Source organism: Balaenoptera musculus, chromosome 13, assembly GCF_009873245.2.
Source record: "Balaenoptera musculus isolate JJ_BM4_2016_0621 chromosome 13, mBalMus1.pri.v3, whole genome shotgun sequence".
NCBI lineage: Eukaryota > Metazoa > Chordata > Mammalia > Artiodactyla > Balaenopteridae > Balaenoptera > Balaenoptera musculus.
Window position 1 is genome coordinate 26,770,261 of NC_045797.1, and position 23,927 is coordinate 26,794,187.

General features: G+C 40.9%; 1 protein-coding gene and 1 non-coding gene across 2 annotated transcripts; one reads left to right on the forward strand and one right to left on the reverse strand.

Moving 5' to 3' along the window:
* Positions 1–9,611: 9,611 nt before the first annotated feature.
* Positions 9,612–21,929, forward strand: POLE4 (DNA polymerase epsilon 4, accessory subunit). The gene is made up of 4 exons (XM_036872285.1): positions 9,612–9,871; positions 10,493–10,577; positions 11,251–11,292; positions 21,609–21,929. Exons 1-4 carry the CDS (start codon positions 9,662–9,664, stop codon positions 21,620–21,622), a joined length of 351 nt encoding a protein of 116 aa, XP_036728180.1. The 5' UTR covers positions 9,612–9,661; the 3' UTR covers positions 21,623–21,929.
* On the reverse strand, positions 12,319–12,423 carry LOC118906556. The gene has a single exon (XR_005022536.1). It is a non-coding gene; the product is annotated as a U6 spliceosomal RNA (small nuclear RNA).
* Positions 21,930–23,927: the final 1,998 nt, after the last annotated feature.

Sequence of the window (23,927 nt, forward strand, 5' to 3'; positions counted from 1 at the left end):
GCCAGCTAGCTCCGGGTTAGGCTCTGTCAACAAAGTGGGTTATGAGGCTGGAGGAGGGAGCAGAGACTCGCTCCTTCCTCACTGCTTCTTGCTCCCATGAGCATAACTCTAGCAATGACTGTTCTTTCTAATAGCAATGTGTTCCATTTTCCAGTTTTTTCTACACTCCCAGCACCAGCCTCACAGATACTAGGCAGTTGCCACTCCTTGGAGGTCTGGGTTCCAGCTCTGCAGGGTCCCTCTGCCAAACTTCTAAAGGATTAGGACCCCAATCTCTTCCCTTTGCTCTCCAGTCCCAGAGATGGAGCTGCCTGCTGCAGCTACTGCCTCTGTGTTTATCTTGAAATTCCTTTTTTACCTTTTCAGCCTCCAGTACTTGTATCACCTATTGCCTAGGTTAAATTCTTTCTGTCAAAATAACTGGTGTGGTTTCTGTTTTCCTATTGAGACCTGATTGGTACACACCACTGAGAGGCATTGTTTGGGGGAACAGATGAGGGTGTAGCCTTGCCTGGCTGGGCTGCTTTGAGGAAACCAACCTCAGAAAACCTGCCAGCAACCCCAACTAGTCAACATCTATGGTAAAGGAACTCTGTTGTCACAGGAAAATCCCCTAATCTAATAGAACATTCATAAACAAACTCAGTCCAGGAGGGAGGGTTTAATTTAAGAAAGCCAGTAGGAACCCTAAATCTTTTCATTCCAATCAAAGCTGTCAGAGTCAGTTAGCTTCAAAGCTAGTCAGGTGGTCCCAAAGCCGCCATCTGCCCAGCAGCTGTCCTGTCACCAAGGAAACCACAAGTTGGAGTGGAAAGCAATGAACAGGGCCCCCAGGAACCAGCCTGAAACTCAATCATCTGACATGTTTGTCATTATCAACTCTGCCAAAGTCAAGCATCTCTTGCAAGAATGATTCTCTGAAATTCTTCTGCCTCAGTCCACATGTCTTCTGTTTTCCAAATTGGGAATATGCCACCTCTGAGAAAGACATGTGCTGGCAGGCATAACAGATAACAAGGAGAGTCACTTGTTTCCTCAGTAACAGATAAGGCAGACTCTCTGCTACATTGACACCAGGACTAGTGTCTTTGGGGCTCCCTCTCTACTTTCCCAGGTCCTAGTGACTTCTAGTTATCTAGGCCCCTGAGTGGTGGCCATCAAGTCTGCCCACCCTGACCATGCAGCAGCACCAGGAGAGCATGCTCTGTAACTCCCCTTCCCTCTATCTGAGTTGATGTTTGATGTTATCACCCTGCAAATGATTAAACAAACTTCCATCTTATTAATGACTGATAACTTCAAATGTGACAAGAGTATTCACTCACTTAATCGATCATTCCACAAATATTCACTGAGCACCTCCTATGTACCAGGCACTAGGCTGGGCATTGAAGTTAATAATAATGATTAATCATTTATTAGTGGTGGATGGAACCAGCAGACACTTAGATAGGATGGTCAGGGAGGGCAGTTCTGAGGAGGGGACATATCGGCTGTATTCCAGACATCTATTGTTATGCAACAAATGACCCCAAAACTTAGCAGCTTAAAACAATGGTAGCTGTTATTTTGCTCACAAATCTGTAATTTAGGTGGGGCTTGGTAGAGCATGTCTCTGTTCTACCTAGCATCAACTGGGGCAGCTTGGAGGATGGGGATTGGACTCATCTGAAATCTTCCTCATTTACATGTCTAGTGGTTGATGCTGGCTGTTGCTAGGGACCTGAACTGGGCAGTCAGCTAAGACACCTGCATGTGGCCTCTCCATGTGGCTCCTTTCATGGTGGCTGGGTTCCAAGGGTGAGCCTCCCGAGAGAGAACCAAGTTGGAAGCTGTATCACCTTTTTTGACCTAGTTTTAGAAGTCAGAGTCACTTTAAACAGGGTCACTTCTGCAGCATTTTATTCATTGGAAGCAAGGGGAGGGAAACTCAGATTCCACCTTTTGATAGGTTAAAGCCCAAGAATTTGTAGATGTGTTTAAAACCATGACAAGCTATGACCTAAAAAAGAAATTAGTAGAAGAATATTCCAGGAAGAGGTCCTAGTATGTGAAGTCCCTGAGGGTGGAAAAAGCTTGGTGTGGTCAAGGCAATGAAAGGCCAGCAATACTGGAGCACAGTGAGCAAGAGGGGATGTATGAGATGAGGTTAGAGGTGACAGAGCCATTTGAAGCAGTAATATGAGTTTGGAATTTATTGTGGGTACAGTGGGAGTCATTGGATGATTTAAGATTTAAATTCACACCTTGAAAGAATCCTCCAGTTGCTACACAGAGCATGGATTGAGGTGGTATTGGAATAGGGAAAGCCAGTTAGGACACTACTGGAGTGGTCCAGAGGAGATATAGATGATGATGGCTTGGATAAGAATGTTGGCATTGGAAATTAACAGAAGTAGATGCACTTGAAAAAAGGTGGGAAGAATGGAAAGAATTTATTAACAGACTGGATGTGAGACTGAGGGAAAGAAAGTAAGTAAGAATAAGGATTCTGGGGTTTCAGGCTTTGGCATCTGTATGGATTGTGGAGCCATTTCCTTTGACTGGAATACTAAGGGAAGAACTCATTGATATGTGTGAAAGGTAAAATCTAGAGTCCATTTTTAAGCATTTCAAGTTTGAGACTTTTGAGAGATATACTAGTGGCAAGGAATAGACAGCTGGATATATGAGCTTGAAACTCCTTGGAGAGTGTGGGGCTGGAAATATAAATTTGGGAATCATTAGCATATAGATGGTATTTAAAGCCATGCGCCTGGATGAGCTCACCTAGGGATCTAGAGTGAGCAAAAGAGTATGAAGGTTTAGCTCTGGAAAAAGTAGCCTGCAAAGGAGACTGAGAAAGAGTGACTAGAAAGATAGGAGGGAAACTAGGGTATTGGATGTTATGGAAACCAAGAAAGGAGTCTTAGAAAGAGGGAATTCAGAAATAAAGAATTGATCTGAATGACCCTAAAGCTCCTCCAGATCTGAATGTCTATGATTTTATGAATGTCTCAAATCCCTTCAAGCTTGGAAATTCTGTGACTCTATATAGCATCTTTGGAAAAACAAACTTCCTGATGAATCATTGGGTATCTCCAAAGACTATAAAAATTAATTCTTCACAATGAGGAATTTTATATCTGGGCCTTAAAGTGATCAAGGGTAAGGTCAAGTCTAGAACAAAAATGAGGATCCCTGGAGAGAAGCTTGGGCAACAATGCAAGTGGAAAAATATAAATGGGGTTATCTGATCTCCTCTTCTAGTAGGACTCACTTAGTCATGGTAGACCCCAGGGGTTGGGGACAAATGACGGCCCCTGTCTTTAGACAGGAACATGTGTGGACCCCAATCCTTGTTTTCTCTCACTGTGGGGGCACACTCTGAACCTCTACTCCACTTGTAGGGTTGACCTGTTATCTTGAGGAACCCCAAGATTTGTGCCAATAGGTTCCTCTGAGGACTCTTGGCTGGGTCCTGGTCTGGGAGGGCAGCCTGGCAACTAAATTGTTCCTACTGGCTGATATGGAATTGTGTGAGATTGGGTCACCAGAATGGAACTGACACACTGATTTAGGGTGACTCTCACATCAGACACAGGGCACTGGGCTACTAATGATCCACTGCCAATACTCAGACTTGAGCTGCATGTGTGGACCCATACTTCAGCTCTCACCCATCTGTGTTCCAACCAGAGTGTCATCTCTGATATATAGCACTCAAAGGTGTGGGACAGTGGCAGGCATTCTTTATCGTGTATATCCCCTTGCCACTGGGGGTTGTCATCCCATGCCCTCCTCAGGCTTTGTACCATACATCAGAAAGTCCTCCTGGGGTGGCTGTGCATACCTCCTCTGAGGGCTTTTAAGACTATTGCTTTGCAATGCCAACAGGCTCTTCCAACCAATGTCCTCTCTTGCCTCCAGATGATATGGTGATAGTGTGCTTTCCCAGGTCAGTCTTAAGCTATGCCCAACAAGGAATAAACATTTCTTGTGTTACCAGGACTGTTTTTCTTGCTCCATTCATGTCTCCTTACCTCTCCTCCCTGTTGATGGTAGTGTTTGGAAGCAGGACTGCAGGCCACACTTAAAATGATTACATTCTAAAAATGCAGTGATTACAGCCTAAAGAATTCAAGAGAATATGTGGTTTGAAGATGTGTTGTTCTATGTTAACATTACAAAATTTCAAGCAGAAAATTTAACATATTCAGAAAATTGATTATCATTCATACTTTCATGCATACAAGGCTTGGTAAGGCTTGCATTTTTTGGTCATCATCAATGAAGCACAGAGACACCCTTTGAGAGAGTATGCACAGGTGCCATGATCCATGTTGCAGTGTCATGAGTAATGATGCAACCAGAATTAAATAAATGGGATTAGAGGACTGAAGAGGCACAAAAAACAAACAAAAAACCCAAACCCAAAACCATACTGTTTCAATACAAACAGGTTTCAAAGAGCCCTGGCATTGTGAGCAATTGTTATCGCTATTGTGTTGCTGCCTTATTCTCACAGTGAGAGATGTAACATAAGCCAAAAGAGCATAAAAAGATGTTTCCTGCACCTGAACAGGAATAATTGGTGCCTGGACTCTATGAAGAGTCTTCATGTGCAGTCTTGATACAATGAACAAATATGTAAATACCTCTATTGATGATTCTAAATCTTCATTGATTAAATATCAACACTTCACATGGGCCCATAAATTTTGAAATACATTTTAAAATCAAATTGTTTAGATAGACAAGAGCCCTTAAAAAATATCTTTCCAGGTTCCTGCACATCAGGGGTGGCCCTGGTCATTGGTGATCTTGAAAATGCAGCCTCAGTGGACTGGTGGTGATAAATACCTCACTGGAGTAAGAGCAAGAGTGAGCGAAAAGGGAAAAATTGGAGACAATGAATATAGATAAGCTTGCAAAAGACTTTTGTTGCAAATAAGAGCAAAGAAGTGAGGCAGAAGGGACTTCTCTGGTGGCGCAGTGGTTAAGAATCCACCTGCCAATGCAGGGGACACAGGTTCAAGCCCTGGTCCAGGAAGATCCCACATGCCGCAGAGCAACTAAGCCTGTGCACCACAACTACTGAGCCCACGTGCCACAACTACTGAAGCCCACACGCCTAGAGCCCATGCTCCACAACAAGAGAAGCCACCGCAATGAGAAGCCCACACACCACAATGAAGAGTAACCCACGCTTGCCACAATTAGAGAAAGCCTGCATGCAGCAAAAAGACCCAATGCAGCCAAAAATAAAAATAAATAAATAAAAATTTAAAAAATGTTTTCAAAAAAAAAAAAAAAAAAGAAATGAGGTAGAAGTTGCAGGAGTGTGTGGAGTCAAGAGTAAATTTTTTGTAAAGATGTATGCTGCCCTAACACCATACACAAAAATAAACTCAAAATGGATTAAAGACTTAAATGTAAAGCCAGACACTACAAAACTCTTGGAGGAAAACATAGGCAGAACACTCTATGACATAAATCACAGCAAGATCCTTTCTGACCCACCTCCTAGAGAAATGGAAATAAAAACAGAAATAAACAAATGGGACCTAATGAAACTTAAAAGCTCTTGCACAGCAAAGGAAACCATAAACAAGATGAAAAGACAACCCTCAGAATGGGAGAAAATATTTGCAAATGAAGCAACTGACAAAGAATTAATCTCCAAAATATACAAACAGCTCATGCAGCTTAGTATCAAAAAAACAAATAATCCAATCCAAAAATGGGCAGAAGACCTAAATAGACATTTCTCCAAAGAAGATATACAGATTGCCAACAAACATATGAAAGAATGCTCAACGTCACTAATCATTAGAGAAATGCAAATCAAAAGTACAATGAGGTATCACCTCACACCGGTCAGAATGGCCATCATCAAAAAATCTACAAACAATAAATGCTGTTGAGGGTGTGGAGAAAAGGGAACCCTCTTGCACTGTTGGTGGGAATGTAAACTGATACAGCCACTATGGAGAACAGTATGGATGTTCCTTAAAAAACTATAAATAGAACTACCATACGACCCAGCAATCCCACTTCTGGGCATATACCCTGAGAAAACCATAATTCGAAAAGAGTCATGTACCACAATGTTCATTGCAGCTTTATTTACAATAGCCAGGACATGGAAACAATCTAAGTGTCCATTGACAGATGAACAGATAAAGAAGATGTGGCACATATATACAATGGAATATTACTCAGTCATAAAAAAACGAAATTGAGTTATTTGTAGTGAGGTGGATGGACCTAGAGTCTGTCATATAGAGTGAAGTAAGTCACAAAGTGAAAAACAAATACCGTATGCTAACACATATATATGGAATCTTAAAAAAAAATGGTACTGAAGAACCTAGGGGCAGGACAGGAATAAAGACGCAGACATAGAGAATGGACTTGAGGACATGGGGAGGGGGAAGGGTAAGCTGGGAAGAAATGAGAGAGTGGCATGGACATATATACACTACCAAATGTAAAATAGATAGCTAGTGGGAAGCAGCCTCATAGCACAGGGAGATCAGCTTGATGCTTTGTGACCACCTAGAGGGGTGGGATAGGGAGGGTGGGAGGGAGACGCAAGAGGGAGGGGATATGGGGATATATGTATACATATAGCTGATTCACTTTGTTATACAGCAGCAACTAACACAACAATGTAAAGCAATTATACTCAAATAAAGATGTAAATTAAAAAAAATACTGGACCCACCACTACTCAAAAAGGATAAATAGATTATAGGGAGTCATGGAAAATTCATTCATGTTATATCAAGCAAGTAGAAGACTAACTAGAACTTCTCCCATTAAGTACAGGCAACATTTTTAAAAATAACAAAAGAGTATGGCAAATGTACAAATATGCTACAGTAAAATATTGAAAGAATGGAAGGTGGTATACAAAAGACAGTTGAAGAACCCCATCTGGAAGAAAACATGCTCTATGAAACAGGAAAATTGCCCACAAGTGCTTCATGTGATTTAAAATTTTAATAAGACTTAAAACAAGAACTCACATGGCAAATGATGAAAAAACAGAATGAGACTAAATGGCTGTTTATATAGCTATGGAAACAAATTAAGAGCCGAGATGCCATTATTATAAAACTGATAAGTAAATAGAAACAAAAGAAAGCAGATAAACACAGCTATGAAATGAATTACTGACATGAAACAAAGGCTTAACGTAACCACAATGAATGAAAAAAGAACAAAATCAAAACAATTATAAGGCAATCAACATGGAGGACAAAGATGATCTAACTTGGGGATAACTAGTATCCCTGAAAAGATATACAACCATTAAAAACACCATAGGGACTTCCCTGGTGGCGCAGTGGTTAGGACTCCATGCTCCCAATGCAGGGGGCCTGGGTTTGATCCCTGTTCGGGGAACTAGATCCTGCATACATGTTGCAACTAAGGGTTCACATGCCACAACTAAGACCTGGCCCAACCAAATCAATAAAATAAATAAATAAATAAAATAAATTTTAAAAAATCCCCAAAAAACCCACAAAAAAACCCCACCATAAAAACAAAAATTATTCCTTAAATGATGAAGTAAGTCTGTATACTGAAAAAACACACAATAGTAAAACAAAAATTGATGCATACATATCAAAACCCACGTGTTAATGTATATGTGTATATGCATATATGTACAATATTATGTAAAATATATATTACATAACATTACATGTAATGTTATGTAATACATGTAATGTACTTTCTACATTTTTTCTTCTATAAGGCAAAAAAAATCATCAAGCTCATTTAACAGTTCTCCCCAGCAACATCCATTGCCAGAAGCTAATAAAGGGGTATATACCAAGTTCTAAAAAAAAAAAAAAAAAAAGATGTATGCTGATAGGGATGGTTCAGCAGAGGGAGAGAAAGACAGCAAGGGAGCAAGAGCAAGAGAGAGAAAAGAGATGCCAGAGTGATTTCCTTGAGAAGGTAAGAAGGGTTAGGAATCTAATGGACAAACGTGGAGGGCATGGCCTTGGAGAGGAGCACTGACATTTCAGTCCAGTGGCAGGTGGGAAGGCAGAGCACCTGGGTGTAGGTACTGTTAGGTGTATAGGCGCAGCGATGAGAGTCGGCGGAAGCTCCATTCTCAGTACTTCTATTTTCTCTGTGAAATAGCAACCGATATCACCAGCAGAGAGAGCCAGGTGGATTGAGGAGAAGGTGTCAGATAATCATCTGGTGAGTAGGCAAGTGAGCAGAATGTGGTGGGATTGTTGGCTGCCTTCATTTTCACTTGAGACTGAGGACAAGACTGGTAAGACCAGTCAGTTTGGTTTTTGTTGTTGACGTTTCTTGTTGTTCTCTCTATCCACATACAGCTGCGTGGGTGTCACTGTAGCATAGGCATAGGATTCGATTTAACCTGGTGTGGTGTGCTGCTATCAGCCTATTGTCTCTTAGCTCCAGGTCCATCTTCATTGCTTGCTGGTGATGTCAAAACGTTTCTCCTCAGCCAGATGATTACGATGTTATGCTGTATCAGTAGAGTGCACTGGAGGACAAAAGGGGCATTTCCTGGTCCCAGTGTGTTTTGGGAGCAGGTTTTTGTAGTGCACAGTGGCCAGAAGTGTGCAGCACCTCTCCAAAGCACCCCAGAGAAGTGAACTGCCCATGAGTCCTGCCAGCAGGCACTTCAGTGAGTCGTGGCTGGCCCTCTGCAACAAGATCTTGATCTCAGCTCTGGTGGGAGGGGGTGCTCTCCCATGTTCGTTCCATCCTTGGGTTTTCTACCCCAGTCCTGGGAACATACATGCAACTCCTCTATTCTTTAGACTTTTCTTTGCCCCTTAATAGTCAATTCCCTGTTAAAGTTAGGAATTTTTATATTAAACTTTCCTGTTCAAGTTACTTTCCCTGCTCAAACCCTGTGCGGTTTCTTTCTCCTAATTGTACCCTAACTGATATAGATGACATTTTGTCACGAGAAAGAGGGAAGAATTGTTGAAATGATGTCCATAACTTGTTTCTTTTCCCTCCTACATATTTTTTTAAAATTAATTAATTAATTAATTTATTTTTGGCTGTGTTGGGTCTTCGTTTCTGTGCGAGGGCTTTCTCCAGTTGCGGCAAGCAGAGGCCACTCTTCATCGCGGTGCGCGGGCCTCTCACTGTCGCGGCCTCTCTTGTTGCAGAGCACAGGCTCCAGACACAGGCTCAGTAGTTGTGGCTCACGGGCCCAGTTGCTCTGCGGCATGTGGGATCTTCCCAGACCAGGGCTCGAACCCGTGTCCCCTGCATTGGCAGGCAGATTCTCAACCACTGCGCCACCAGGGAAGCCCCCTCCTACATTTTTATTGCTCTTATTTTACTGTCTCTTCCAGTAGCACATAAACTTGTTCAAGTTTCTCCTGTATATATTTCTATTACTGCTGTGTTTACTTTTACAATCAAATTTCTCAAAAGAGGGCTCAACTAGGCATGATGTCGCGTGAGAGTCATCTGTGACGGCAAGACAGGCTACCAGGCCCCCAAAGGCGCTGCGAGTGGCGCAAAAAGGCCCGTCTGGCGCCCCGCCGCGTGATGGGCGGAGTCACGCGCCCGTAGGGGGCGTGGCTTCCAGCGCGCGCGAGAAGGGGGCCGGCACCGCCTGTGTGCACACAGTCGGCGGCCGCGCGCAGCACTCTGGGCCCGGATGGCGGCTCTGGCGGCTGGGAAGGGGGCTTTCCGGGAGGAGGAGGGCACCGGTGGGGACGCAGCGGCTCCGCAGCTCCATGCCCCGACGAGTGCGCCCGGGGCTCGTCTCTCAAGGCTGCCTCTGGCGCGAGTGAAGGCCTTGGTGAAGGCGGACCCCGACGTGACGCTCGCAGGACAGGAAGCCATCTTCATTCTGGCACGAGCCGCGGTGCGGCAGAGGCACAAGGGGGTGGCGGGGGTGCGTGGCGAGGGGCGGGGCTCGGGGCCTTTCCGAAGGGCGGGGCTTAGCGAGCTTTTGGGCCAGGTTTGGGGAACGTGGGGAGCGAGAAGAGGTTTTGGGGCGGGGTGTGCTGAGCACCGGGAGGTGAGAGAGGTGCTGGGGCCGGATTCTGAGGTGTGAGTATAGGAAGGGAGGACGGAAAAAGGGTCACATAAAGTAGTTGTACTGGTTTGCTAACATACCTACCTCTTCATGAGGGCCTGGACGCGACATTAATTTGCATCTCCAGTCTAACACTGAACTTGTAGGAGCCTTAAGTAAATGAGTGTGGTGGATCTACAAGTGAGGGAGGGACGGATGTGTCATGGGCGACTGCGGGATGGGGAAGGGGACTAGACTTTTATGAAGTCCAGGAGAGCCTTCAGCTTCCCTGAGAACCTCTCTTTCACCCCTGTCCGTTCCCCCACCGCCAACAGAAGCACGCACAAGAATTGTACTAGAATTCATCCATACAACTCTGCTTGTTTGTTTGGTTTTTTCAATTTTGGTTTGTATTATAACTTTTACTGTTTTTTTTTTTTTTTTTATTTCTGCTTCTTTTCTTCACAGGAACTGTTTGTGGAAACCATTGCAAAAGATGCCTACTGTTGTGCTCAACAGGGGAAGAGGAAAACCCTTCAGAGGAGAGATTTGGGTAAAGTGTCACTGTGGTATCTTGGATCTGGGGGCAGACAAGAGAGGGCTGGGCAAGGTTTTCCCTTACACTGGTTAAGACGGCATCACTGTAAGATGAGCAGTGCCACAGGTCTCTTCCTACGATGTTTTCTCTTGGGCTGCCACAGTGCCAGAAAACCCTATCTTTTGAAAATCTGCTTTGGGTGGCTGGAGAGGTGCTGGGACAGAGAACCGAAGGAGTCTAGATGTTGCCAAAGCTAACTAGACCCCTTTATACCTTATGCCATATTGTACCAGGCTTGACTGTTTTTTATTCACCTAGAAAGTAGAGGTTTGATTTCTGACTCTACTTTTTAGCTGGTAACCCTAAAACATCTGTAAGCTTTCATATACCATAATATCGCTTTCCCTGCTGTATAGGCAGCTCTTCTCTGATGACTTTCAGAGTAAAGATGTTCCCCTCAGCAGTATTTAACCAGGCTTTTCTTATTTTCTTACTCTCAGAGAGACAGCTGATACGTAAAATTTGGTGGTGGAGTAGATATGGATTTCAAGATAGCAAGGGACAAATTTTATAAATGCCCTAATTTGCATAAAGCCTCATGCCCTTCACTGTGTGGGTTGTGCTTTTGTAAGCGGTTGATGCCCTGATGACCAGAGTTAGTCAGGTGTCCCTTTACCTTGTGTTTCAGATAATGCAATAGAAGCTGTGGATGAATTTGCTTTCCTGGAAGGTGAGTTCTCTATCACGGGATAATCATTTCCACCTGTCTTTCCCATGCTAACGATCTGAGTTCAAAACCTTATAAAACTGATGGCCTGGTTCTTCCTTGTTCATGTAGGAATAATTCTTTCTCCCTATTTCCTATTAAGATAGGAAAAACAAATTCTAATTCAAGTTCCCTTGGGTAGTTAGAACTTCTTCCTGAAAACTGCTTAACCATAAAAAAATGGGAGGGACTATAAAGACCCCAGTGTAGTTAGGTGGATTCAGAAGTTTGATTCTTACTTTGATCTCCATTCTTAGGTATAAATCTTACCCCTCATCATAATGCTAGAGATCAGAAATGATTGCCATCATTTAAAGGGTTGCTTCTTCTTTTTTCTTCTTCAGCAGTCTGTGTAAAGTGATTATTTTGCCTCAGTGAGATTCTGTTCTGGCCTGTATCTATTTGTTCTTAGGAATTTTAGATTAACTCTTGTATACTAACTAAATCTTGTCATTGAAATAGAAAATATTTGAGATACCTCATTTTAACTAACTTCTCTTAGAGCTCTCTCTCCTACTTAATTCCTAAATCTGATCAGCTTACTATTCCCTACATATATTCTGATTGAAGAGCTTTGCAAAAGCCATGCACCTTCAGTTCATTCTCACCTTTATCACACCAGGATGTTCTCAGCTACCTCCCTGAAGCCTCATTACTTTCAGAAATCTTTTCTTGAATTATTTATTTCACTATTTTTACTCCTTTGTTCTGCATCTGTAATCAACCTAGGCCCCTGGCCCTCTTGATATATTCTTTTAAATGTCTTTTAAGATATATTCCCATGGCTAGCTTTGAGCCTAGATTATTGAGTATTCTCTTAATTTGTAGATCTTTTTTAAGCCTCTTTTCTGATTACTCATTTTTCTTAAAAATAACTTGTTAGCTGCCTACCTAAGGCGGACAATTTCTTGTGACTGACATCCTGTCAGTTCCTCAATCAAAAATGTTTGGAGCCTAACTCTACCTGTTTATTTTTATTTTATTTTATTTTTAAGTATGGAACACTTCATGAATTTGTGTCATCCTTGCACAGGGACCATGCTAACTTTCCCTGTATCGTTACAATTTTAGTAAGTGTAGTGCTGAAGTGAGCACTTCTACCTGTTTATTTTTAATTACCATCTTTTCAAAGAGATGAGCGATGTGATCAAAGTTCTATTTAAAGACATAAAACTGCCAACCTCTGGTGCCAGGATGATAAATTGGAGGGTGCTAGGAATAGAAGTGGAGAGAACTTAACAAGGTTTTCCACTTTAGCCTATACCATGCATAGTGCTTGGCTTGGATTTTTAATAAATGGCCATTTAATGAGTGGTGGATGTGTTCATTTTCATCTTTGGATTCAATAATCTCAGTAGTTGAATCCCTCTGCTCTATCCTACATTAGTAGATCTGAATTTTGGTCATTTTAGCCCCCTTGGATTTAGTCAGTATTATATTATTTTGTACCTGGTAAAATAAATGTTCTTATGTCCTTAGATGTGTATGTTCTAAGTGAAATTTTTTTTCTTTTTAGTTGAGTCAGTATATATTCCTGTTTAAAAGTGAAATAGTTACCTAATGACTTATAATGAAATGGCCCTCATCCTTTTATTATTTCTGTTTTTAGCTTTTCAGATGGCTTCTTACATTTTTGAATAATATGCTTTGTTGTTGATTTATCAACTGTAGATCTTATCTTTTGACTTCTTGCTATGATAAATGAAGGTTTGGCTAACCTATAGTACCCCATCAGTCCCTTCCCTCCTTTCTGATTTTTGGTAGTTTTATCATTATTTTTAGTTTCTCTGTTACCTTTACAATTTATATAACATACTAAAATATGTATTTTTTGTTGTTGACTCCTCACTTTGTAAGGTATGACTGTTAGTTCTCTTATTGCTTCCTTTCCCATTTTTAGCTCACTTCTAGCTCTCACTTTGTGTCAAGGCTGAAAACATACCTCCTTATCATAATTAGATCTTCCATGCTATATAGGTTGAGTGTAGAAGTTGAAAAACGGTATTGTGAACAGTCTTCCTCTACCCTGTCTGTCCTTTAATCCCTTATATAGGTCCCCTGCCTTTAGGTAGCGGTTATTAGTCTCTTATCTAATCTTCTGGGTATTTTAATGCAAATATGGTTATATATGTGTATATATATATATTCTTTTCTAAGCCTTTCCTTATGAAATGAATATGGTATAGAATATGTATATCTTTTGTGGATACTGCCAAACATCCTGTATATCTGATTCACATCTCTATCAGCAGTGTATGACAGTTCCCATTGTTCCTCATTCTCACCAACACTTGGTATTATCAGGGTTTGATTTTTGCCAGTCTGGTAGGAACAACATTGATGAGAGTTTTTATCATAAAAGGGCGTAGGATTTTGTTAAATGCTTTTTCTCCATCTGTTAAGATGGTCATGTGGTTTTTGTTTTTCCTTTTGTTAATGTGGTGTATCACATTGATTGATTTGTGAATATTGAACTATCCTTGCATCCCTGGAATAAATTCTACTTGATCATGGTGTATGATCCTTTTAAAATATATTGTTGGATTTGGTTTGCTAGTATTTTGTTGAGGGTGTTTGCATTTATATTCATCAGTGATAATTGGCCTGTAATTTTTTTTTTGTAGTTTCTTTGTCTGGTTTTGGTATCAGGGTAATGGTGGTCTTACTGTAGAATGAATTTGTGAGTGTTTCATCTTCCAGGTTTTTGGAATAGTTTGAGAAGGATAGGTACTAGCTCTTCTTTATACGTTTGGTAGAATTTCTCTGTGAAGCCGTCTGGTCCTGGAGTTTTGTTTGCTGGGCGTGTTTTGATTAATAGTTCAGTTTCACTACTGGTGGTCCAACTGTTCAGATTATCTATTTCTTTCTCATTCAGTCTTGGAATGTTGTCTGTTTCTAGACATGTATCCATTTCTTCTTGATTGCCCAATTTGTTGGCATATAACTGTTGGTAGTATTCTCTTATGATTTTTTTGTATCTCTTATTTTGTTTATTTGGATCCTCTTTTTTTCTTGATGAGTTGACTAAAGACTTTTCAATTTTGTTTATCTTTTCAAAAAACCAGCTCTTGGTTTCACTGATCTTTTCTATTGTTGTATGTTTCTCTGTTTCATTTTTTTCCTCTTTGATCTTTATTGTTACCTTTGTCCTGCTGACTTTTGGCTTTGACCTTTTTTTTCTAATTCTTTTAGGTGGTAGGTTATGTTGTTTGAGATTTTTCTCATTTCTCGAGGTAGGCCTCTGTTGCTCCAAACTTTTCTCTTAGAACTGCTTTTGCTGCATCCCAAAGATTTTGGAAAGTTGTGTTTCCATTTTTATTTGTCTTGAGGTAGTTTCTGATTTTCTCTTGGATTTCTTCAGTGACCCATTGGTTTTTGAGTAGCATATGTTTAGTCTCCGCATGGTTGTGTTTTCCCCATTTTTCTTCCTGTGACTGATTTCTGTTCACACCATTGTGCTGGGAAAAAATGCTTGATATAATTTCTAACCTGTTAAATTTGTTGAGACTTGTTTAGTGACCTGGCATGTGATCTGTCCTGGAGAACATTCTTTGTGCATTTGAAAAGAATGTGTATTCTGTTGTTTTTGGGTGGAATATCCTGTAGGTATCTTTTAAGTTAACTGGTCTAATATGTCATTTAAGACCACAGTTTCCTTATTGACTTTGTATCTGGATGATCTGTCCATTGATGTAAGTGGGGTGTCAAAGTCCCCTACTACTATTGTATTACTCTCAGTTTCTCCCTTTATGTCTGTTACTGTTTGCTTTATGTACTAGGTGCTCCTATATTAGGTGCATATGTTATTGAATGTTACAACCTGTCTTTGTATTGATCCCTTTATCATTATATAATGCCCTTCTTTGTCTTTTGTTATAGACTTTGTTTTAAAGGCTATTTTGTCTGAGAGGACTATTTCTACCCCAGCTTTCTTGTCATTTCCATTTGCATGATATATCTTTTTCCATCCCCACACTTTGAGTCTGTGTATGTCTGAAGCTTTGAGGTGGGTCTCTTGTAAGCAGCATAATAGATAGGTATTGTTTTTTCATCCAGTCAGCCACCCTATGCTTATGATTGGAGCATTTAGTCCATTGACATTTAAGATCATTATTGATAGGTACGTACTTACTGCCATTTTGTTCATCGTTTTCTGGTTTTTGTAGTTCTTTCCTGTTCTTCTGCTTTTAGTTTCTTCCCTTGTGCTTTGATGATTCTATTTAGTGCTATGCTTGTGTTCCTTTCTCTCTAGTTTTTGTTTATCTGTTATAGGATTTTGATTTGTGGTTACCATGGGGTTCATATATGTTGACCTATATATAACTACAAGTTTTAAACTGGTAGTCATTTAAGTTCAAACACATTCTAAAAGATGTACATTTTTTCACTCCTTTCCCCTATGTTTTATTGTTTTGATGTCATATTTTACATCTTTATGTTTATTCCTTAACTGTTATTGTAGTTATAGTTGATTTTACAATTTTTTATCCTTTTTTTTTTTTTTTTTTTTTTTGTGGCTGTGCTATGTGGCTTGTGGGAACTTAGTTCTCTGACCAGGGATTAAACCTGGGCCCACGGAACTGAAAGCGCTGAGTCCTAACCACTGGACCACCAGGGAATTCTCTGGTTTTTGTCTTTTAATCTTCTTACTAGCTTATTTCAGAGGTTGATCCACAGCCTTTTAATATATATTTGCCTATACAAGTGAGATTTTTCCTTTCCTATAGATTCTTTCTTCCTGTTGTAGCCTTTTATTTTCCACATAAAGAAGACTCTTGAGCATTTCTGCTTTATTTATCTGGATATCTGTTTCCTTCTTCAGGATCAGGAAGTATTCAGCCATAATTTCATCAAATACATTTTTGATCCCTCTCTCTCTCTCTCTCTCTCTTCTTCTGGGACCCCTATAGTTTGAATGTTGGTATGCTGGATGTTGTCCCAGAGGTCCCTTATACTATATTCATTTTTTAATGTTTTTCTTTTTGCTGTTCTGATTGGGTGATTTCCATTATTCTATCTTCAGATCATTTTTGCATTCTTCTGTATCACCTAATCTTCTGTTAATTCCTTCTGGGGTGTTTTTCATTTCAGTTCTGACTAGTTCTTTCTTATACTTTCTAGTTCCTTGTAAAAATTTTCACTGTTCATCTATTCTTTTCCCTAGTTCATCTATTCTTTTCCCTAGTTCAGTTAGCATTCTTGTTACTAATGCTTTGAACTTTTTATCTGGTAAATTACTTATTTCTGTTTCATTAGTTGTTTTTTCAGGGTTTTTTCCTTGTTCTTTCATTTTAAAGAAATTCCTTTGTCTTCTCATTTTGCTTAACTTTCTCTGTCTCTGTGAAATTAGGTGAAACAGTTACCCATCCTGGTCTTGAAGGGGTGTGCTTGTGTGGGAGCATCTCTATATAGTCTGTGTGTGCTCAGTGGCTTTGATGGGAGAGCTGGATCTGAAGTGAACACAAGTCACAGCTTACCCCAGAGTGTGCTGGAAGCTATCACCTTGGTAGAAGGTGGGGCTGGACATGGAGGGGCTGGAGCCAGAGGCAGATGCAAGCTGGGTCTTCTCCACTCCTCAGTTGCCAACACTGCCCTATCAGGAATGGTGTCAGGTCCCAAATTGCTGGAGCAGAAACCCTGAGAGTAGGGTCCGAGTTGGTTCTGTTCACTTTGAGTGTGTGCTGTTCCCCCCCTCCCCACATCAGCACCTTTGCTCCGAGGGGAGCAGTGCTGGAACCAGAGGGGCTGGATTGGGCACCCAGTGGAGGCTGGGGCCTGCACTTGGATGGTTCTGGCACCAGTCAGAGCTACAGACTGCTTGTGATCTGCTGCCCCTGTGAATGCTAGTAATGGTGCCCTTTCCCTGTCTGGGTGCTGTGCCAAGTTTGAGCCTACTCTGTCCTCCACAGTTTGTACTTTCCTCTGCAGTGGCAGCCTTTGCCCTAGTGGGGAACTGTTGTGGAGCAAGAGGGGCCAGAGTGGGCATTTGGCGTGGACTGGGGTATGCGCTGGGGTGGTCCCAGCACCAGTCAGAACTCCAGACCACTCCTGATTTGCTGCCCTGTGACCACCAGTCATGGGTTCCCTTGCTCTATTCAGATGCTGTGCCAGATTCAAGCCAGCTCCGTCCCTCACAACTGTGTGTTCTCCTCAGCTGTGGCAGCCTTTGCCCTAGTGTGGAGCTGTGCTGTGGATTAAGGGGGGCTGGAGGGGGTGCTTGGTGTGGGCTGGGGGCATGCACTGGTTGGTCACAGTTTCAGTCTGCTTCCTCTGCCTTATTTTGGGAGTAAGCAAGCGTGTGTGCACTCTTCACGAGTGGAGACTCGGTTTCTTACAGCCACACTGTCAGTCCCACTGGATTTCAAACCAGCTAAGAGGACTCATCCTCCTTGTGTTGGACCCCAGATCTGGGGTGCCCATGTTGTGATTCAAACTGCTCACTACCCAGGGAGGATCTCCAAGCCTGTCCTGACCTGACCACTTCTCTTCCCTTCCTACCTGACTCTGTGTGGATCTTTCTTACAGCTTTGATTGTACAGGAGTTCTGCCAGACTCCAGGTAGTTTTCAGTGAGAATTCCTCCACATGTGGATGTATTTTTGATGTGTGTGATGTGAATTATTTTAAGGCTTATATTCTTTGTCTTTAAGTGGGGCATTTAATTTAATGTAGTTAATGATATATATGGGTTAGAAGTACCGTCTTATTTTGTGCTTACTATCTGTCTTTCTTATTTTATGTTTTATTTTTTTCTTTCCATTTTTTACCTTTTTTTGAGTATAATTTATTCAGTTTTCCCTCTATCAATTTGGAAGTTGTATACTCTTTTTTTTTGCTACCCTACCAGTTACTACATGCATCCTTAATTTATCAGAGCCTAGTGTTAGTACCTTTCCCTTTATCCTCAACAAAATGGGATCTTAGAATCCATTAGCTCAATTTACAAGTCCCTCATCCCCCACTTATGCTGGTATTGTCACCTATTTTGTGTTGTCTTTGTCAATCCACATAAGGCTATATTATATTATTGCTATATTATACAGGCAATGATATATAAATTTATCCACATATTTATACTGTCTTTGGTCATCTTTCCTTTTCATATTTCTGCTCCTCCGTTTGTGATCATTTCTTTCTTTCTGAAGTAAATCCTAAGGGGTCTGATGGTAGCAAACTCTGCTTTTCTTTTTTGGTATAAAAAAGCCTTTATTTTACTTTTTTTCTCTACCTGTTCTGGCTTGCTGATTTACTTTCTTTATTGAAAGATATTTTGCTGAATATAGAATTCTAGGTGGAACTTTGTTTTAGCACCTTGAAACAGTCATTCTTCTCTCTTTTGAAGCAAATTTGTCCCTTTTTTCTGTCTGCTTTGAAGATTTTCTCTTTATTTTTTCTGTAGTTTCACTCATTGTCTAGGTATAATTTCCTTTTATGTAGTCTGCTTAGGCTTTTTAAATCTATGGATTGATGTCTTTCATCTGTCCTGGAGAAGTCTCTTTCTCTCTCCTTTCTCTTGTTCTTTCTCCTTTCTCTCTGGGATTCACATTAAATGTATGCTAAAAGTCAACCATCATTTTGCCTCTCCATGATGTATTCTATGTAATTTTTCTGACCTTCCAGTTTATTAATTCTCTGTTCAGTGGTCTTGTCTCCTTTAAACTTTCCTGTTGATTTATTAGTTTCAGTTCTTGTTTTATTTTTCAGTTTCTGCAAATTCCATTTAGTTATTTTTCAAATCTATTTTGTCACTTTGTATTTGCTGCAGATGTTTTGAAGCTTGTCTTTTATTTCACTAAACATAGTATGTACAATTGTTTATAGTCTGTGTCCAATCTAATATCCAAAGCCTTTTAAGCCTGGCTTATTTATTTACTTTTCTGTCTATTGTTTCTGTTGGTACTGTCTCATGGTCTTTTTTTATTTGCCTAGTTATCTTGGTATATTTGTCATTGTATTAATATTTGAAAAAATTATTTGTTGGATAATTATTTGAGGCCAGTATAATGAGACTTTTCTTCAAAGATTTTCATTTGCTTCTGCAAGACATCTATGGACATGTATCAGTGCAGAACCTCCTTTTTGAATCCAAGACTTGAGGATTACTTGATCACTGTGGTGATATAAACTGTGATGGCAGGTCTGTGAGGGGACTGATTTAATTCTAGTTCAGCCTGACTCTGAGGGTGTAGCCTTTTGGGAATCCAGCTTTTAGAAAGGGGGCAATTATCAAACCTTTCCACTTGGGCAGGTTCTCAGATTTGACCCTTCATTTGCTCAGCCCAAATCACAACAGTTTCTCAGCTCTCTTTTGGATTGGCAGATTCCCCTGAGGTAAAAGCAGTTTTGGAGGCTGGGTTTTCTTTGTGTTTTTGCCTTCTCTAGATTTTGGGTTTGCCTTTTCTTGAGGCCTGTTTAATGCCTGAAGGATTTTCTTTTTAAAAATAGTTCAATCAGCTGTATCAGTTGGTATCAGCAGAAATTTGCCATTATCAAAAGCAGAGGCTATTAAAAAAATTTTGAGGTTTTTTGCTTTGTTTTGTTCTTATGTGTTCTTTTTTTTTTATGATATATATTTTTAATTATTTATTTATTTATTTATGGCTGTGTTGGGTCTTCGTTTCTGTGCGAGGGCTTTCTCCAGTTGCGGCAAGTGGGGGCCACTCTTCGTCACGGTGCATGGGCCTCTCACTATCGTGGCCTCTCTTGTTGTGGGGCACAGGCTCCAGACGTGCAGGCTCAGCAATTGTGGCTCACGGGCCTAGCTGCTCCGCGGCATGTGGGATCCTCCCAGACCAGGGCTCAAACCCATGTCCCCTGCATGGGCAGGCAGATTCTCAACCACTGCGCCACCAAAGAAGCCCCTCTTATGTGTTCTTTTCCCTGAATTATTCTTTCTAATCTTTCCTTTTACTGGATAGGCTTTCTTCAAATGCCTTGTAATTTTTATTCTATTTTAGAATGAGGGAATAAGAAGGCTGTTTGGAACCTGTGTATGTATGTGTATGGAGGGTGGTTTTTGCCTTGCAGTTTTACTTTAGTGTGAGTAGCGGGTGGGACCAGATGTTATGTTGGGGGCCTCCAAAGGCCAGAATTGCAGAAAACTTGACTGTGGGAAGCTGGAATTTTCAGAAGCTGCTCTAGTTCTCCAGATAATTCATTTAGTTCTTTAGAAGAGAGCCTGCTGATTTTGTTTTCAAGTTAGATTTAGTTTCAATGCTTGTTTTCTGGTAGTGCTGCACACAGGGAGGGTTGTGGGGAGATGGGGTCAACTGTTTATCATGTAGACCCTCGAGTCATTACCCATGTTAGCCTTGCATCTCTTTCTGTCGTTTTTGGTGTCAGTCTAGATCCTCCCCATGAGTTTTCTAGTTAGATGGGTTCCCACCTCTGCTGCACCCCCCTCTGTGTTTATTGTAGGCTTATTTTCCTCTGCCCTATTTATAAACACACTTCAGTCAGATTTCTTTGTCAGTTTTTTGTTTCAACCAAATCTCTTTGTTGTAGATTTATATACCTGTTAAAAGATTTTTTTCCTTTCAAGTGGAATCTTGCATGGGAGGGCATACAAACTTGAGGGTTCAGTTTCCATCTTTTTTTAAAATTAAAAAAAATTTTTTATTTTTGACTGCATTGGGTCTTCATTGCTGCGTGCGGGCTTTCTCTAGTTGCGGCGAGTGGAGGCTGCTCTTCGTTGTGGTGCTCAGGCTTCTCATGGTGGTGGCTTCTCTTGTTGCGGAGCACGGGCTCTAGGCATGTGGGCTTCAGTAGTTGCGGCATGTGGGCTCAGTAGTTGTGGCTCGCAGGTTCTAGAGTGCAGGCTCAGTAGTTGTGGCACACGGGCTTATTTGCTCTGTGGCACGTGGGATCTTCCCAGACCAAGGATCGACCCCATGTCCCTTAAAATGGCAGGAGGATTCTTAACCACTGCGCCACCAGGGAAGTCCCCAGTTTCCCATCTTGACCTGGAACTTTTTCAAAGATTATAAACTCTGCTTAGAGAACTTATTTATTTTGTTGTAGTCTCCACAGATGCTCATTAACCAACACAATTTCTTAGCCCTTTTCCCACCTCTAAATTGAACTCTCCAGACTTAACTGCCCAGCCTCTGTAATGACATGTTCTTCCCAAAGGATCTTTTGATAGATATTCCCCAAAATGAGTATTTTGGTCTTAGAAGAACTGCCAGTACCAAAGCAGCTGCCACTTAACTTTGCCCAGTTTGCTACATTCATCTAGCTCTTGAGACACCTTGCTTTCAACATTGCTCTTTGTGTTTTTAGGTACTTTGGATTGATTGCTGAGCTGGGCAGTTTTGTGAGCCTGTACCTGCATCCTTCAGCTAGGGCCTCTGCAAGTCTCAGCTTTGACGAAGAGTCTTTGGAATACTGGACTTACACACTTTTCCTGTTCTACCTTCACCTAAGCCTGGATAAGCAGAGATCTCACCTCTTAGCTTTTCTTTATAAGGTCTTCCACTACTTGTGTCTTCCATTTCTGGCCCGGATGCAGCTGCTGCTGCTTGTGGTAGAGATATAGAAAATGATTTTGTAGGTTGCTTAATAAATGATAAGGACCAAATAAAAGTTTCTGATCAACCTCAACCTAGTGTGTTTTATAACCTTGCCTTTGTTTTTGCCTCATGACTGGAGAGCCACCATGCCTAGCCACAGATTTTTCTGATCTTCCCTGCTAGCCATTGTAAACCCCAGTCTTTCATTTATTTGTTCATTTTTTTAGCACATCAGCAGAGTGTGGCTCCAGAATTTATAGGATGTCACTTAAGGTCTTCAGATGTCAAATAAATGTGATCCTAGATTTAAAACCAGTTAAAATATTTCAGTAGCTTTATTGAGATATATTTCACCTACCATACAATTTACCCACTTAAAGTATACATTTCAGTAGTTTTTAATATATGCACAGTTATGTAAAACTGTTGCTATAGTCAATTTTAGAGCATTGTTAAGGGAATTACATAATAGGTGGTATTTCGTGTCTGCCTTCTTTCGCTTAAGATAATGTTTTGTAAGGTTTATCTATGTTATAGCATGTATCAGTACCCATTCCTTTATTTTTAAAATTGTAAAATATACATAACATAAAATTTTAACCACTTTTTAACCACTTTAACCATTTTAACCACTTTTAAGTGTACAGTTCTGTGGCATTTATTCCCATTGTTATCACCATCATCCATCTCCAGAACGTTTTTCATCTTCCCACACTGAAACTGAACCCATTAGAAAATAATTCCCCATTCTTCCCTTCCCCAGGTCCTAGTTAAATCTTGTTTTTTGAGAGAAGGTGTGGGTGACATAGGAGGAAGGAGGCAGAGTACTTAGAAAGTAGTGGTTAAGGAAAGCAGCAGGAAGCCTTGGACAGTGGAACTTAAATATTTTTGGATCATGAATAGAAGGTATAAAGTATATAAGTCTCCCTAGAAGGATGTGCAGATGCTCAATCTTGTAATGTTTTATAAGTAAATTTTTTTTTAGAATAATACTGATTTACAGAAAAGCTGCAAAGATAGTACAGAGTTCTTGTATACTCCTCACCTAGTTTCCCATTGTTAACATCTTACGTTGCCAGGTACATTTGTCAAACCTAAGAAACTGACGTTTATATCACTACTAAACTCCAGACTTTTTGGATTTCTCCAGTTTTCCCATTAATATCCTTTTTCTGTTCTAAGATCCAACCCAGTACATTGCATTTACTTGTCATGTCTCCCAGTCTCCTCTGGTCTGTTTTCTCTTTTCATGACCATGATAGCCTTCAGTAGCACTGGGGAGGTATCCAGCAGACTGTCCCCGACATGGGTTTGTCTGCTTTTCTTATGATTAGTTAGTACCAGAACTTTGCATATAATTTCAGGGGTTACACAGGCCCCTGAGGCCCTTCCATGGGCCTCGTATTATTATTGCAGATTGCAATTTAAAAGGGAATGCAGGCCTTTTTTCAAGATAAAACTTAGAGGTTGCAGCCCATTAATAGGACATGAAATCAATGTACTGTTGCCACTGTCATTTTAAAATAAAATATTAAAAGCAGTGGAGTGTTGAACTGAGTGAAAGGTAAGTATTTTTGTTTCATTTATATGTGTGTATACTACATCATTGTGGGAAATCTATGTGGTGGGCACAGTTTTGGCCCCCATGACCTTTGCCCCTGGTGTCATGCTTGTGAATATGTTACATGGCAAGAGGGAATGTTGCATATGTAATTAAGGTTACTAATCAGTAGACTTTAAAATAGATTATCCTGGATTATCTGGCCAGCCCCAAAGTAATCACATGGACTCTTAAAAGCAGAGCTTTCTCCTGGCTGAGGGTAGAAGTTATAGAGATGTGGCAGAAGAGGACATCAGAAAGATTCAAAGCATGAAAAGGACATGATCTATTGTTGCTGGCTTTGAAGATGGAGAGGGTCATGAGCCAAGGAATGTGGCAGCCTTTAGAAGATGAGAACAACTGCTGGCTGACAGCCAGCAAGGAAATGACCTCAGTCCCACAACTGCATTGAACTGAATTCTGCTGGTAACTTGCCTGGTCTTGGAAATGGGTTGTCCCTTAGAGCCTCCAGAAAAAGCCCAGGCCAGC

Excerpts from the sequence above, each read along its gene's own strand:
- POLE4 (XM_036872285.1), top strand. The coding sequence starts at position 9,662 with ATGGCGGCTCTGGCGGCTGGGAAGGGGGCTTTCCGGGAGGAGGAGGGC. Across the intron at positions 9,872-10,492 it reads TCATTCTGGCACGAGCCGCG|GAACTGTTTGTGGAAACCAT; the intron begins GTGCGGCAGAGG and ends TTTTCTTCACAG. Across the intron at positions 10,578-11,250 it reads CCTTCAGAGGAGAGATTTGG|ATAATGCAATAGAAGCTGTG; the intron begins GTAAAGTGTCAC and ends CTTGTGTTTCAG.